Source organism: Paroedura picta, chromosome 6 (assembly GCF_049243985.1).
Source record: "Paroedura picta isolate Pp20150507F chromosome 6, Ppicta_v3.0, whole genome shotgun sequence".
NCBI classification, from domain to species: domain Eukaryota; kingdom Metazoa; phylum Chordata; class Lepidosauria; order Squamata; family Gekkonidae; genus Paroedura; species Paroedura picta.
Genome location: NC_135374.1, coordinates 126816399 through 126831797, shown reverse-complemented (window position 1 = coordinate 126831797; position 15399 = coordinate 126816399). Strand labels below are relative to the sequence as shown.

At 49.8% G+C, this 15399-nt stretch overlaps 1 protein-coding gene across 1 annotated transcript in view; it reads right to left on the bottom strand.

Annotated features, from left to right (window-relative positions):
• The window catches only part of PCDH17 (protocadherin 17), a 193592-nt gene that overhangs the window by 4845 nt on the left and 173348 nt on the right, over positions 1–15399 (bottom strand). The window contains exon 5 of the mRNA XM_077344311.1: positions 6964–7038. Coding sequence (XP_077200426.1) covers positions 6964–7038 — 75 coding nt within the window. The remainder of the gene's footprint in view (positions 1–6963; positions 7039–15399) is intronic.

Genomic DNA, 15399 nt, shown 5'->3' with positions numbered 1-15399 from the left:
CATGGAATTCCCAGCACCAGCTAAATTAAATATGAAGCGGAAAAAAATAGAAGGGGAGAGTGGTTTTATGAGGAAACCAGCACACTTTGACCTTGAAAGGAAAACCCACCAGCTCTGCCTGAGGTTTCGCTCTACTCTGCTGGGAAACGGACCAGCAAACAAGCCCTTTACAGCTTCCTCCTCCCCCAATCTCCCTCTTTTATGTCCCCTCATAGAAAGCAGATTTGAGGTATTGATTAGCATATATTACAAGCTGCTCGCCTCTCCATCGGCTTGCAATTTCGACATGCTGCAGCTAGTCAGACGAGGAGAGGGAGGGCAATCGAAGCCGGTACTTTGGTACCAGCGGCAAAATCCCCCACAAAACCCTATCAACACAGAGCGTGCTACGACCGCCCGTGGCTAAATTAGTATTTATGAGAAAGTGGAATCAATTCAGCAGGTAAAAATAAATACACCAAGCGAGCCCTCCGCTCACACGGGGCAGGCAAAGAGCCGGGTCGGGCGACAGGCGCTGTCTGCCTTTATCGCTCCCTGCGCCTACCTGCCTCCTGTCGCAAACAAGCCCTGAACAGCCCAAGTGGGCCCAACACACAGCCGCAGCGGCAGCCCCAGGGCCTCTGCGGTCTCCGGAGGCTGCGGGATAAACAATCAGAGGCGCTTGGCGCACGTTAGGGAGAGCAGCTCCGAAAATAGAGCAGAGAAATTAGCATCCAGAGAAAGAAAAGGAAACAAGCTACCTAGAATTACCCGTGGCTGGCAAGCCAGAGCAAGGAGAAGAGGAGGAGGAGGACAAGAGGAAGGCTGCTGAAGGTCAGGGTGGTGAAGCAGACGGGCTGCCTCCCCTCACACCACCTCCCTGCACCACCTGCACTCAGCTGCTCTTTACCTTTATGCCTTCACACACAGAGCCTTTGTCAACCTTCTGGCCGTGGAGGAGCCCCGGAAATAATTTTGCAGGCTTTGAAGAGCCCCGGAGGTGGTGTCAGCTGGCCACCACTCCCTGCCACGCCCCTGGAAGTGAAATGTCACCCCAAGTGACATCACCGCCCGGGTTAACAGGCAGGCTTGGGGAGGACTGAGCGGGGAGAGAACAGGCGGCACTTTAAACTGGGAGGAGGGGTGCAGGCTCCGGGTCAAGAAGCCACAAGAGAACTCAGTTTGGTGTAGCCAGTTTGGTGCAGTGGTTAGGAGTGCGGACTTCTAATCTGGCATTCCAGGTTCGATTCTGCACTCCCCCACATGCAGCCAGCTGGGTGACCTTGGGCTTGCCACGGCACTGATAAAACTGTTCAGACCGGCAGTGATATCAGGGCTCTCTCAGCCTCACCCACCCCACAGGGTGTCTGTTGTGGGGAGAGGAATGGGAAGGCGACTGTAAGCCGCTTTGAGCCTCCTTCGGGCAGGGAAAAGCGGCATTTAAGAACCAACTCTTCTTCTTCTTCTTCTTCTTCTTCTTCTTCTTCTTCTTCTTCTTCTTCTTCTTCTTCTTCTTCTTCTTCTTCTTCTTCTTCTTCTTCTCTCATGATCGGAAGGCGAAACAACTAACTTGTGGCTTTAAGGCAGGGGGGGAAAGGCTGTGGACCCCCCAGAGCACCCGTGGACCCCCGAGCGTCCAGGAAGAGGAGAGGCCTGGAAAGGGCCCTTTTGCCGCCTAATATGGACAAAAACCAAGGGCCTTTTCGCACAGGGATCTTTGTTGCAAATTGTTTGCGGAATGAAAAATCGCCATTTAAAATAGTGGAATTCGTCGTTATGCATACCTGCCTTTGTAGTGGAATCAGTTGCGTTTTTTAGCGTTTCCCACAGGCTTCCGGTCTCGGCAGAAATCGCTAGAAAGGAAGCGCTATTGCCAAGCTCGTCCCGCCCCTGGCCGTCAAGCAGCCAATGGGCAGCCGTTAGCATGCTCCCAAACAGCCCCTTTCCCTTTAAGAAAGGTTTTTTTAAAAAAAAAACCACCCATAGCAACGAATCTAGGTAGATTCGTTGCTACGGAGAGACCCATCCAGCTGCCTAATGTGAGCTGTTGTTTGATTGTATGATCGTTTGCACGCTGCCTCGAGTGATAAAAAAAAAATCCCCCCCCCCTCTCACGGGCCCGATTTTCGGCTGGATTTATTTGTAAAAAATAAAGGGACTTTATTTCAGCAAACGGGCTTTTCAGTGGTTTGTGCTTAGTGACTAAAGGTGAAGGACTGAAGTCAGGGAAGCCTCTAAACAGAAAGAGGCTCGCCGGTGCGTTTATCCCCGCTCGCTCGGAGAAAAAAAAATGGCGATCGCTTCGCCGGAAGTTTGGAGGAGAGAGCCAGGGGGAGGGACTTTGAAGAACCAGCAACAATGGTAACGCACAGGTCTTTAGCGCTACTGTTGCAGATTGGTTGCAGGAGTGTATCGCTATCCGGAGGGTGAATCCACTTTTCTGGATTCCCCTGAAAGCGCCACAACAAAGCGCTTTTTGCTGATTGGTTTCAGGATTGTTGCAGATTGTCTACGACGTCGTGGGTTATGGCAAATTAGTAGCGTTTCCAAATAGCAACCATTCTGCTACTTTGAAGCCGTGCGAAATGGCCCCAAGACTTGAACACTGGCAGGAGGCTGGTTGTCTAGTAATCGCCTCAACAGCCACGAAGTTATAGGCTTCCTTCCTTCCTTCCTTCCTTCCTTCCTTCCTTCCTTCCTTCCTTCCTTCCTTCCTTCCTTCCTTCCTTCCTTCCTTCCTTCCTTCCTTCCTTCCTTCCTTCCTTCCTTCCCTTAGCCCTGAGTCCTATTCTCCTTCTTTCCTTCTTTCCTTCCTCCCTCCCTCCCTCCCTCCCCTCCCCTCCTCTTCCTTCCTTCCTTCCTTCCTTCCTTCCTCCCTCCCTCCCTCCCTCCCTCCCTCCCTCCCTCCCTCCCTCTCTTTATCTCTCATCCATCCAGCTCAAGAGGGAAGGCATATCTGTATAACTAATATTCAACATGGTCTCATCTGTGGAAATTTAAGTCTGGAGACTTAAACTGGACAGATCTGGCTCCAAATTGGAGGAAAACTCCAGGTCTTCAGAATAATCTAATATCGGGGGGGGGGGGGAGTTAACCTCCCCCTCCCCCTGAAACAGTGCCTACAAGGAATGAATGCCTTCTCAGATCTTGAGGGGATTACTAGACAACTATGCTGCTGCCAGCATTCAAGTCTTGGCTTCTGTCAATATTAGGCAGTGAAAGAGCCCTTTCCAGGTCATTTTCCTTTTCCCTTCGCATCTGCCTCTGCGCCATTTCTTCCTGCCCTGGAGAGAGGAGCCCAGTCGGGCAGCACCCACCAGGCAAATGGGTGCCATGCACCTGTGGCTCCTGGTCCCTGCACAACCAGGCAGCGGACACCACACACAACTCCCCTCAGCCACTTGGCCAGACTTTTCCCAAGGGGAGACTGTGAGAGGGAGGGAAGGGAGAGTTGCTGAGAGCCAGGGTACTGCCGCGGACAGAGTAACATCTGGGAAACCCAGCTTCGAATCTCCCCTCTGCCATGGAAGCTTTCTAGGTAACCTTGGTCCAGTCACTCTCTCTCAGCATAATCTGCCTCACAGGGGTGTGCAAAGATATAATAGAGGGGATGAAAATGGGATAAGTTCCCTGGAGTCACATTTGGAGAGAAAGGTGGGGTATGAACGAAGGATATATTATTATTATAATTAATAAAACTGAAAAACTGATGGGCCAAGGTAAGGTTGGTTGCTGAGTAAGGAGGAGACAGGGAAGGGGGAAGGATATGGGGCATTCCAGTGTTTCACAGACAGACAGACAGACAGACAGACAGACAGACAGACAGACAGGATTAAAATACAATGCAGTTTTAAGAGAAGATTGGTCATCTTGGAGGTTGTTATTGTTAGGAACCACCACAATATTTCTGGGCCTTCTCGGTCTTTTTTTGTTTTTGTTTTTGTAGATCAAGGCCACAGAAGTGAGAGAAAGGGTGGCTCTGGAGGCCAAGGCGTACCTGGAAATGCCCTCCCTCCCCTATACGATTCCCCGATGGCGGCAGTCTTGACAGACCCAGGCCCAGCGGTGCCCACCAGAGACACAGTTCTCACTCAGCTCAGCTCAGTCCATGGGGAGTGGCCAATGAACAAGTGAGCCTGGCCCCCCAGTGGCCCTTGCCCCACTGGCCTGGCCTGGCCTGGCAGTGCAAGAACCACACAACCGGGGTTAGACTCACAGCAGCAGCAGCAGCAGCCACCTCACCCCTGGGTATGGCTTGACGGTTGTGGCCGTTCTCCAACTGGGTCTAAGTGCCCTGACTGTGGCCACCACGCAGCTGGCTATAGTAGCTCACTGCACAACTAGGCCAGACTTGCCCTGGGGAGAAGCAGTCAGGGGAGGGAAGTAGAGAAAGCTGAAGAAAGGGGGACAGGTGGGTGCGAAGGAGAGAAGGACGCAGAATCAGGGAGAGGCTGGAAGAGCTGCCAGGTAGGGAAGGAGGGAACCAGGGTGAAGTAAGAGTCGATACAGGCGGGGGGGGGGGGGGTTAGATGTCCCTGCAAATCCTTGTGGGTCCCCTGCTTGTAAATTCACTAATGAACAAACTCACAAACCTCTCCTTAGGTACTCTTCCACCTTGAGCTAAAAGCATCTCAATTTCCAGCCTTCTGGGAGGGGCAGAAATAGCCGGAGAATTCTGAAACTGCCGCTGGTTTCCCTTAGCTTGTGAAGCTGGATTGAAGGTAATTCTGCAAAGCGACGAGCTTTTTGGGGGGCCGGGCTCAGGCTCTGCTCCTTCCTTGATTTTGAGGGAAATGCTGCTGCCGCGGTTTCTGTAGCTGCTGCTGCTCAAACGTTTTCTATAAGGTGTTTACAGCGAAGACGCAATGCACGAAGACTCTGGAGCAATCAAGAGCAGTTGCCCCGCTAAAATGAATGGTGGTCCCCATGCATTCTTTATCACAGGCTATCTATAATTGGACAGAGGCGAGGAGGGCAGAATAACAGTTTCTCTGGCATGGCCTAAGTCCCAGGCACGTGGGACTCTCCTGATGAGAACCATCAGCTCAAGTGCCATCCTGACGCTGAGGCCCATCTTTAATTACTATCGATCTTGACATAAATAAGCCGAGATAAACAAACAGAGTTCCATCTCTGCTCCCATTCGGCGTTATTAAAGGGAGCGGCGTGGAATCTGCATATTTATATTGGCCGAGGTGCTTTTATTTTTCAGTTAGGCAAAGCAATTAGGCGAGGGAGATTAGAAAACTGATTGGCAATAAATCCAGAAGGGACATTTGTTTTCCCCGGCTGTTGTATGGAGCGCTGGCTCTTGCCAGCAGTGGGCCGAAACACTTTGGGGCTTGTGGTGGGAAATCCAGTTGCTTCAGCGAGAAGCTCAGCTCCAATTCGAGAACAGGAACCATCGGCTAGGAAGGTCTGTCCTGCAGGTTTCAGGTGGGAACCCGTGTTGGCCTGCAGTAGGACAGCTAGGTTCAAGTCCTATAGCCCCTTGGAGTTAGCCAGATGTTGTTGCTTTTTTCAAGGGAAGAATGCCAGAGGGAGGGAAGGAGGGAAAGCTGAGAGCCGGGGGACCGTAATGGCCAGAATAAGATCTGGGACATCTAGGTTCAAACCATCACTTGGCCGGGGATGTCTCTCAAAAGTTCATACCCTGAAAACCTGGGACTATGAGCCATATAATGGTTTATGTACTTTCAGTGCACTTTAGAAGTAGATTTTTCTGTTCTGCACGGGGAAATTACAGCTCCAAAAGCACATTAAAAGTGCAGTAGCCAATGTATGCGGAATGAGCCCAGGGTGTAAACTGCACGGAGCTTTTATTCCAACCCCAGGTCGATTCAGTCCCTGCCCTCTACACAGAATGCGATTTCCGTTTGGATTTGGGGGTGATTTTAATTTTCCTTCTGCAGCAAGAAGGATTGATCCGGAGTGAACCTACCTTTATTGTGCAATATCTTAGAGTGCTTTTAATCCTGAATATATTATAAAATCGCATAGTTTTGAATCTGGGCTCCGTGGTAGAGGACCCGTGATTGGCTACAGGTGGTCATGTGACAAGCCTGCCTCAAAGGAGAAGCCCCTAAGTTCTCTCAACTTCTGTCGGCCTTGGATTTTTTTTTGTGCCTTTTCTCCCCCCCCCCCTTCAAGAATGGAAAGGATTTTTTTCCTCCCTCCTCTGACTTCTTGGATCCTCTCTCCCCTTCAAGAAAACAGAGAAAGAGTCTCCATTTGCCTCCCCCCCCCCTTCTGAGCCTCCCTAACCATGTGCAGAAGACTTTCCTGTTTCAATGGGGAGGGTGGGGGGAAGAGGAAGACCCGAGTTCAAATCGATCTGAATTCAACAGGATTGACAATGGAATAAACAAAGTAAGTGCAGACTCTGCCCAGGTTGGTCTCTAAGGTGCTCCTGGACTCAAATCTAGATGTTCCAGACCAGGATGGCTACCCTCTAAAGCAAGTCAAGCAGAAATGGCTTAATTCTGGCTGGCCTGTGTGCCTCCATTTGTACATCATGTTTTGTTTTTGTTCCCAAGGCGCAACTGACTGATGGCCACCCATAGGCTTTTCAAGGTAAGAGTCGTCCAGAGGAGGTTTGCGATTGGCTGCTTCTGTGTGGCAAACCTGGACTTTCTTGCGGTCTTCCATCCAGGTACAAACCAGGGCTGAACATAACTAACTTCTGAGATCTGGCTGGCTGAACCAATCTGGTCAGGGCCACAGCACAGGTAACCAGAATTAATCGCTGGACAATGTTCTCCATCTGGGAGGGGGGAGGAGGGAAGGAGGCACATTTGCCCAGCAGCTAAGTGGCTTTGTGCACAGCACACTTGGCTTAACCGAGATGTCAGGCGGCAGCCTGGGAAAGGGAGCTCCTGAGTTGTAATGCGGCATGCAGGGAGGGGCAGAGACTGCAGTGGGAGCATTGCAGGAAAGCCAGACATATCTGTACAACATGAAAGAACAGGAAAACGGGATCGTTACCTGAAAACTTCCCTTCTTTACAGCGGGCCGGTCCACAGATCCCAACAATGGCTCTTTGGCCTCTCCCTTGCTGTTCTGGAGGAAAATGGGAACTGTGAGTTATAGAGAAGGAAGCGCCTCAAGCCAGCCACCCCCCACCCCCAGCCCCACAGGAAAATCAGCAAAGAGCCCAGGTTCTCCCTCACCTTGTGATTTCAAACAAGGGGGGGGGGGCGGGAGAGTATTGATTTCTGAAACGGGATATGTCAGTTATGCAGTTTATTCCAACCTGAGAAATGCAGCTGAAGATTCCTTTCTATCACTGGATCAAAACAGTAACCCAAGAACCCTCAAATTTGCAACAGACCACTTTCCCACAATCCCTTTCTTTGCAGGTTAATTCACACTGGCCATTTCAGGAGGATGGCTCCAAGCCCTGTCCTCTTCTTGGCCCAAGAGACAGGGACTCTACAGGAAGGCCGCCCCAGGCCTTGGTTGCCTTACAGCAGGGGGAGTCAACCTGTGGACCTTCAGATGTTCATGGACTACAATTCCCATGAGCCCCTGCCAGCGTTTGCTGGCAGGGGCTCATGGGAATTGTAGTCCATGAACATCTGGAGGACCACAGGTTGACTACCCCTGCCTTACAGGACCCCGCGGCTGTTGTGGGACGGCCCAGAAGAGTGACATCCCACCAGGGCTAATGCTTATCACCAAACCCCATGGAGATTCTCAGTGAGCGCTAAAACGTCATCCCAGTGCGATGTCAGCGTCTCTGGGTCACACAGGAAGCAACGCCACCACGTGGGGATGGAGACGGCCACCGCCTCGTTTTGCCAGCTCCTTCCGCCCACCGGCCGGATGAATGTCGGCTGACATCAGCAACTATTACCCAGTACCTGGGAAGCCTCGCCTGGTCCCCTTTTCCATGCCACGAGTCATGGAGCCCAGGACAAAATATGACTAAAAGGTGGCTAACCTTTAACATGCTGAAGTTAACAAATTGAGAATTTCTTAAAGAGCGGAGCAGAGTTTATGAACAGGCCAAAGAACTCGACTGAACCTTTCAAAACACACAGAGAAGGCCGACTGAAACGTGACAATGAATATCTTGCTACCTACATGCTGTATTTTAACTCTCTCTCTCTGTAGATCAAAGTGAGGGTCCAATTTATTTTTTGATGCTTTATACCCCACCCCTCCCAGGGCACTGGCACCTTTAAGACCAACAGAGTTTTATTTACGGTGTCAGCTTCCCTGTGCATGCACACTTCTGCAGACACGATGAAATGGGAATTTTCCAGCCTGCATATATATATAGTCAGAGGGTGCGTAATCTCAGGAAATAGACACAAGCACCTTATAGGAATAACAAGCTAAGTTTATAAGGTTGCCATTTGTTGGGGTTCAACTCTGGGAGGAAAACATCATAAAAATAAATAAATATGTCAAGGCTGGAGGTTAAAGGGCAGATGCATTCCCAATGGTCGAACGCAGAGTTGGTCTTCAAGGTGCCACCAGATGTAAACTTTGTTCTGCTGTTTCAGACCAGCGGGGCTACCCTCCTGAATCTAAACTCTCTGTGGTTAAATGTTTTCTTTCTGCTGTTAAAGTTAGGAGCCCTGAAAAGTGCAGGGGACAAAAGGATCACTTGCAAAATACACTGCAAAAGAAAAATAAGAAAGAGAAAACCAGTTCTGTACTGCTAGCTGCCTGCCACCAAAATGATGTTATTTTAATGCATGCAGTCAATCAGTTCTCCAGCAGCCAATCGGAAGCCCTGCTGGGTAGGAGCCCCACTCCTTCCTAAAATCACTTTTTGGGCACCAAGAAAAGTGTGGGCGGGGGAGTGCCAGCATCCCCATGGGCACCATGCTGGGGACCTTAGGGATAAGATGTTTGAAGCTGTTCACAAGAGATGCAAGCGAGTGCTACCAGTTTGGAGATGATGCTAGGAAGGTTTTTAAAAGTACTGCCTCATTTGTATCTTGGGAACCTTCTCTTACAAAACAGGTGCTCTCCAGAGAGAGAGAGAGACAGAGAGACAGAGACAAAGAGAGGATTTGCATCTTCTCATCCCTGTGGTATTGACCCTCCTTCAGTTTCCATTTTGATCTTGCTCCTCCCTGGTGTGAACCTTCTCCCAGGATGCTTTGCTCTGCGTGGGTTTCTATTTCCCTCCCAGAAAGTGGCTTCATTTCATATCATCATACATAACAATACTGTATACGGTGTGGATACTGCACATGCATAAAGCATGCACATTTTACGTAGAAATATCACAGTATAAAGGTGAGAGTAAGAGTTCTTTTTGCACATTTAAGCTGTTTTGAGTTCCACTTCAAATCTGGCAGAGCGATGAACTCATTGGTGATGTCCCCCGCCCCCCCCAAGAAATAAATTATTATCATGCTTGTGTACCTTCCAGGGGTGTGGGAAGGGATGAGGGAGGGAGCCCATTTACTGAGAGCTCTAAGGCAGGGGTAGTCAAACTGCGGCCCTCCAGATGTCCATGGACTACAATTCCCAGGAACCCCTGCCAGCGAATGCTGGCAGGGGCTTCTGGGAATTGTAGTTCATGGACATCTGGAGGGCCGCAGTTTGACTACCCCTGCTCTAAGGGAAAGCTCTGAATAATGACAACAAATATTAGAGAGGCAGAAGCAAGAGTTCAGTCCCAGCAACGTGAAAACGGTGCCCCATGCTCCGCACAAAACCCAGAAAGCAGCACTCCCCAAGAAGCAGGGATTTTGAGAGGAATCATTGCTCAAGACGTGCCACTAACAACCGTGAGCCAAAGATAACTGGAAAAGAATGATATTGGAGCGGCTTTGGGCTTGTTTTGCGTCTTGCGGGAATGGGCAGGGTAATTTCCGAGCTCTCTTCTCGCTGTCTCCTGGCAAGAACAAATGGCCGCTGCCTTCACCAACATCAGGCTGAGGGTTCAGAGCCAAGGCTTCAATAATCCTTGGGAGGGAGTCCCACTGATCATTAGCGGGTCTTGGATTTGCAACCAAGAGGACAAGGACCCCCTCAAAGAACAGCTCCAAAGCTATTTTACATGTGAAAAGAAGAAATGCGGAACATTTCTACCGTATCGCAGGACACAGCCTAAGACAGGGGCTTTTCGCACGCCTTCAAAATCGCACAATGGTTGCCAATTGAAAACGCTACTGATTTGCCGTTATGCACAACGTCGTTGACAATCTGCCACACACCTGAAAACGATCTGCAAAAAGCGCTTCCTTGTAGCGCTTTCAGGGAAATCCCCAAAAGTGGATTCACCCTCCGGAAAGCGATACACTCCTGCAACCAATCTGCAACACTAGCGAAAAAGACCTGTGCGTTAACATTGTTGCGGTTTCTACAAAGTCCCTCCCCCTGGTTCTCTCCTCTGATCTTCCGGCGAAGCGATCGCCATTTTTTTTTTCTCCGAGTGAGCGGGGATAAACGCACCAGCGAGCCTCTTTCTGTTTAGAGGCTTCCCCGGCTTCAGTCCCTCCCCTTCAGTCACTAAGCATAAACAAGAGAAGCCCGTTTGCTGATGTATTTTCCCTTTATTTTTTACACATTCATTCAGCCGAAAATCGGGCCCGTGAGAGGGGGGGGGATTTTTTTTTTTCACTCGGAGGGAGCGTGGCAACGAATAAATGACAGCTCAAACACACCAGGCAGCTGGATGGATCTCTCCGTTGCAACGAATCAACACAGATTCGTCGCAATGGGTCTGTTTTTTTAAAAAAAAACTTTCTTAAAGGGAAAGGGGCTGTTTGGGAGCATGCTAACGGCTGCCCATTGGATTTTCAGCCGAAAATCGGGCCCGTGAGAGGGGGGGGGATTTTTTTTTTTCACTCGGAGGGAGCGTGGCAACGAATAAATGACAGCTCAAACACACCAGGCAGCTGGATGGGTCTCTCCGTTGCAACGAATCAACACAGATTCGTTGCAATGGGTCTGGTTTTTTTTTTTTTTTAAACTTTCTTAAAGGGAAAGGGGCTGTTTGGGAGCATGCTAACGGCTGCCCATTGGCTGCTTGACGGCCAGGGGTGGGACGAGCTTGGCAATAGCGCTTCCTTTCTAGCGATTTTTGCCGAGACCGGAAGCCTGTGGGAAACGCTACAAAACGCAACTGGATTCCACTACAAAGGCAGGTATGCATAACGACGAATTCCACTATTTTAAATGGCGATTTTTCATTCAGCAACCAATTTGCTACAAAGATCCTGGTGCGGAAAGCCCCACAGTGTTGGTGGTTTCTGCCATAGTCATTGATATCAAACATTCATTGACCAGCAGGCTTGGCTGAGTCTCCACAAAACGTGTAAGAAAGGAGACCTACGAGGACCGGCTGAGACTGGGAGGTTGTGTCTGACTGCTCCTGCTCCACTGCTTCCTGCCTGGGATGGTCCTTTCTTCCCTCCCTCCCTCCCTCTGCCCCAGCAGCTTCTGCCTGCCCTTGGCTCTGGGGTCTCATTTTCTCACCATAGCTTCTTCCCTTCCTCTTGACCTCTCCCCTCCCAGTTCCACTTCTGCTTGCCTTGATCTCACCCTTGACCTAGTTATGGTGGTCACTATTGCTGGACAACAAGCTGCTCAAACGGAAAGCAGCTACAGTTTTTAGAGTTAGTTAGTAGGCCTAGCACGAAACAGAAGATTCTGATTTGGTTTGGGGTGTTCTCAAACAGAGTTGACCCAACCACATGGAAACCAACCAATCCAGTTCAGGAAGGTCCATTTGGCCTCTGTCCACTGAGAAGTAGAAGGGAAATGAAACAGGGGGAGGCTGAAAAGGCTTGCAGCAGATTGGGATCTCCCTCATTGGTGGCCAGATCTGCCTGTCAGCTCTGGAAGGCCGTTATGGGTGCTTTCAGGACTGCAGAAGTCCACCTGCACCTTCATGTCTGCTGAGCTGAGTGTCAACTCAGATGCCACAGATACGCCTCCCGCCCCCAACTGCTGGACTCAGAAATCAGGGAGAGGGTCGCTGGAGGACCGTGCCAGCAGCTCACATGGCAGCTCAGGAGCCAATGCCTGGGCTATTTTCATGGCGTTTTGGAGTTTGTGCTCCGGGTCATGCCAGCCCCTATTAGTTATCCCCAGTTTTCCCCTCTATGAACATATCTGTCTTTTGGACAAGCCTCCTGTGTTTCCTGGTTTTTCAAAGGGCTTAATCCATTTTGCAGACTGGGTGTGTGAGTGGATGCTACAAGGGCAGCATAAGAGAGGCCAGGAAATTTGCCGGGAACAAGAATAATTTTTTTTTAAACCGCTGTTGCGGTGATGGCATCCATCCCCCTCTTCTGCATATGCCCATTTCCAGGACTTCTGGTACATTTTCCTGGGTCACTGGATGCTATGAACAAGGAAATGAGTCTTTGTACAGGATATGTATAAGTTCTACGTTTCCAAAAAATGCCATTTCAGTTTTGTTGATAATGGAACTGCTCTCTTGTGACAAAATTGAAAAGCCACCAGTGTGGTGTAGCAGAGAGAGTGCTGATCCTGGATCGGAGAGGCCCGGGTGGAAATTCCCACTCTGTCGCACAAGCGTGCTTTGGCCTAAGTTGAATTGTGCTCGGATTTCGATGCCTTTGATGCTTGTGAATTGCTCTGAGCCTGTGTTCCAGGAGAGTCCTTCACTGTGCTGTGGGTGCTTCTTGGGTGACCACACAGCTGAGCTGAGCCTACTTCACAGGGGTGCTGGGACGTAAAAATGGAGCGGGGGGGAGTTGAAAGCCCTGTTGGATTTCCATTGGGGAGGCAGGCCCGGCATAAATGATGTGAACAAATAAATAAATAACAGAACAGATGCAGATGCAGATGCAGACCTCACTGCATTCTACCAACCTGATCACGACTCTCTCTAAAAGAAAGGGTTGCCAACTGGAAGTTTGGAAATGCCTGGAGATTTGATGGGAGAACAGGATTTAGGGAAGAGGAGAGATCTCGATGAGGCATCATGGCATGCAGTCCAGATACCCAAGCAGCCATTTTCTCCAAGGCAAGGTCGGTTAATGTTTCAAATAATAAATAAGCATAAACAAATGATTCATGTAGTAATCCTGAGAGATCTCCAGTCCATACCTGGAGCCTGGGAAGCCCGCTAATGCAAGCCTCTTGGCCCTTTGAGTTTTGCTCTCTGTGACCCTCCAGACCCTTTGCTAGACAGTGGACGGGGATGCCGCTTGTCTAGCGCTCCAGAAGCAGCCTTCTACTAACTTCGACCTGGGATGACCTGCTACGGCTCACCTGCAGCCCAGATGTGGAAACATTTCACAGAGAGACCACACGAAAGAGATGTGGCGAATCTATATAAAACCACACCTTCTCAGTCTCCAGTCTCCGAAAAGACGGCGTCTTCCGCCATTTTTAAAAGTTTGGGTGAAAACCTGGGATTTTTTAAGGCCGGCAAAATGGAAGTCTGTTGCTGCCGAGAAAGACCGATTATCTTAAATTCACAGCAAAGCTTATTGCCAAGGAAAACTAACTGGGTTGTTCGCGGCCATGGCAAACACCAAAGAGGTCACTAAGGACCGGAGAGAAGGGCAGACATCACGAGCCTCACGCACGGAGAGGGCGAGAGCAGAACCCGAGAGACGGTTCTGAGCTTATTTTGATTTAGAAGTCATGAAATGATGTTGTCTGGGATGCAAGGCCATCTGCAACATTTCAACTCCGAGTGGTTCCAGAATCACCAAACAGAACCGCCATGGACCTGTGCAGGCTTACAACCAGCACCGGACAACGCCGGCATTCACAATGGGGATGCAAACAGGGCACAGAGGTCAGTTCTCCTGGGAGTCATGATCCCTCTGCTGCCACCACTTTCCCCAGCCATCGGTCAGGCCTTGTCCCCAGTTCTGCACACACAGTGATGTCACCGCGCCAGTGATGTCCAGATGACGCTCTGGAATTTGGGGGGAAACTCTATGGCAGAAGCCAGTTATAGAGTTTTTGCTCAAATACCTGAGTGCCACTGGTGTGATGATGTCACTTCCTATGTAATGCCAGCAATGAGGTTCGGGTCTTTCTCTCTTCAAATCCCCCATCCTCTGCTGGTTGCCAACCCTAACCAGATGAAATCCCAGATTTGAAGGGGGGGGGCTCTATGGCATATCCTTGCAGAGCTCCCCCCTCCCCAAACTCCTCCCAGGCTTCAACCATAATGTCCAGGGATTTCCCAGCCCACAGCTGTCAATCCTACCCCTGTTGAAAGGGTCCTCCACCAGAAGAGAAGGGGGCAAACAATGTGGTTATTTAACACATGCCCCTATCTTGACCCAGAACCATGTGATCCACCCTAATTAGGAGCTGCCAACATTACCAGGACCATCCCAGCATAAAGTTGCCACACATGGCCTGACAACAGACAGGAACTTGGGGAGGTGAGGACACAAGTGATGGTGTGATGTCACTTCTGAGGAGAACCTGGAAATGATGTCAGGCCTCTCTAGGAATTGCTGAAAAGCCACAGAGATTCCGGCACTTGCTAGAGAGGCCTAGCATCATTTCCTCAGTTGCTACATGGTGATTTTTAAAAAGTTTTCCCCCCTTCTGCCAGTCCCTGGAGCAGCAGTGGGGAACTTAAAAACTCAAGCGTGGGAGAAGCCACACTGATGAAGCCAAATGAGAGGCCCCAGATAAATCAGAAATGGAGTCTTAGTCTAGACTCTAGGCCCAAATGGGGCCACTTTTCCCATCCAAACACTGGCACATATGCCTTTTGTTTATTTTAGCAGCAGATTTTAAAATGTCTGTGAAACACAATTGTGTTTGTTCTATAAAAGTAAAGAGGAAGGGATTTTAATATGTTGAGTTCCAGGAAGGCAGATGGTACACCAGAGCCATAAACGCAGATACTCCTGTAATGCAAGATATCGGATTTATTGCTATGACGATTCCACTTAGGTTCACAATAGTTTGGGTTTTTTCCCCCCAAAATGATTGGATGGATCTCATAGACAAGACAAAATCCTAACCTTGCTGTAGGAGGAGGAGAGAAGAAATTTGAGTAGGCTCCTGAGGGGATCCTTGAGTGTCAGAATCCAAAGAGAAGAAAACATGCAACACCCCCCAAAACAACAACAACAACAACAACAACAACAACAGCAACCTACCTTACCTGTCAGAGAAACCAGAAGGCTAACTCAACCTTACTTAGACCAATATACAATGACCTGGAGATCCTCTGGAATTACAGCTCATATCCACACTGTGAAGAGGAAGATGGGTGCTTTGGAGGTTAGACTCTGTGGCACTGTACCCCGCTAAGCTCCCTGGCACCCCCTCCCACTCTGCCTCCAAATCTTCAGGAGTTTCCCAACCTGAAATTTGTGGTGCACAAGAAAGAAAGGTATCTGCTACACAGTAGCTCAAGAAGGAAGGAAATGGGAACAGTGACTCCTTAGGAGAGGATGCTGGACTTGGCGACCACCGATTAGTGCAGAGTTGCGATCC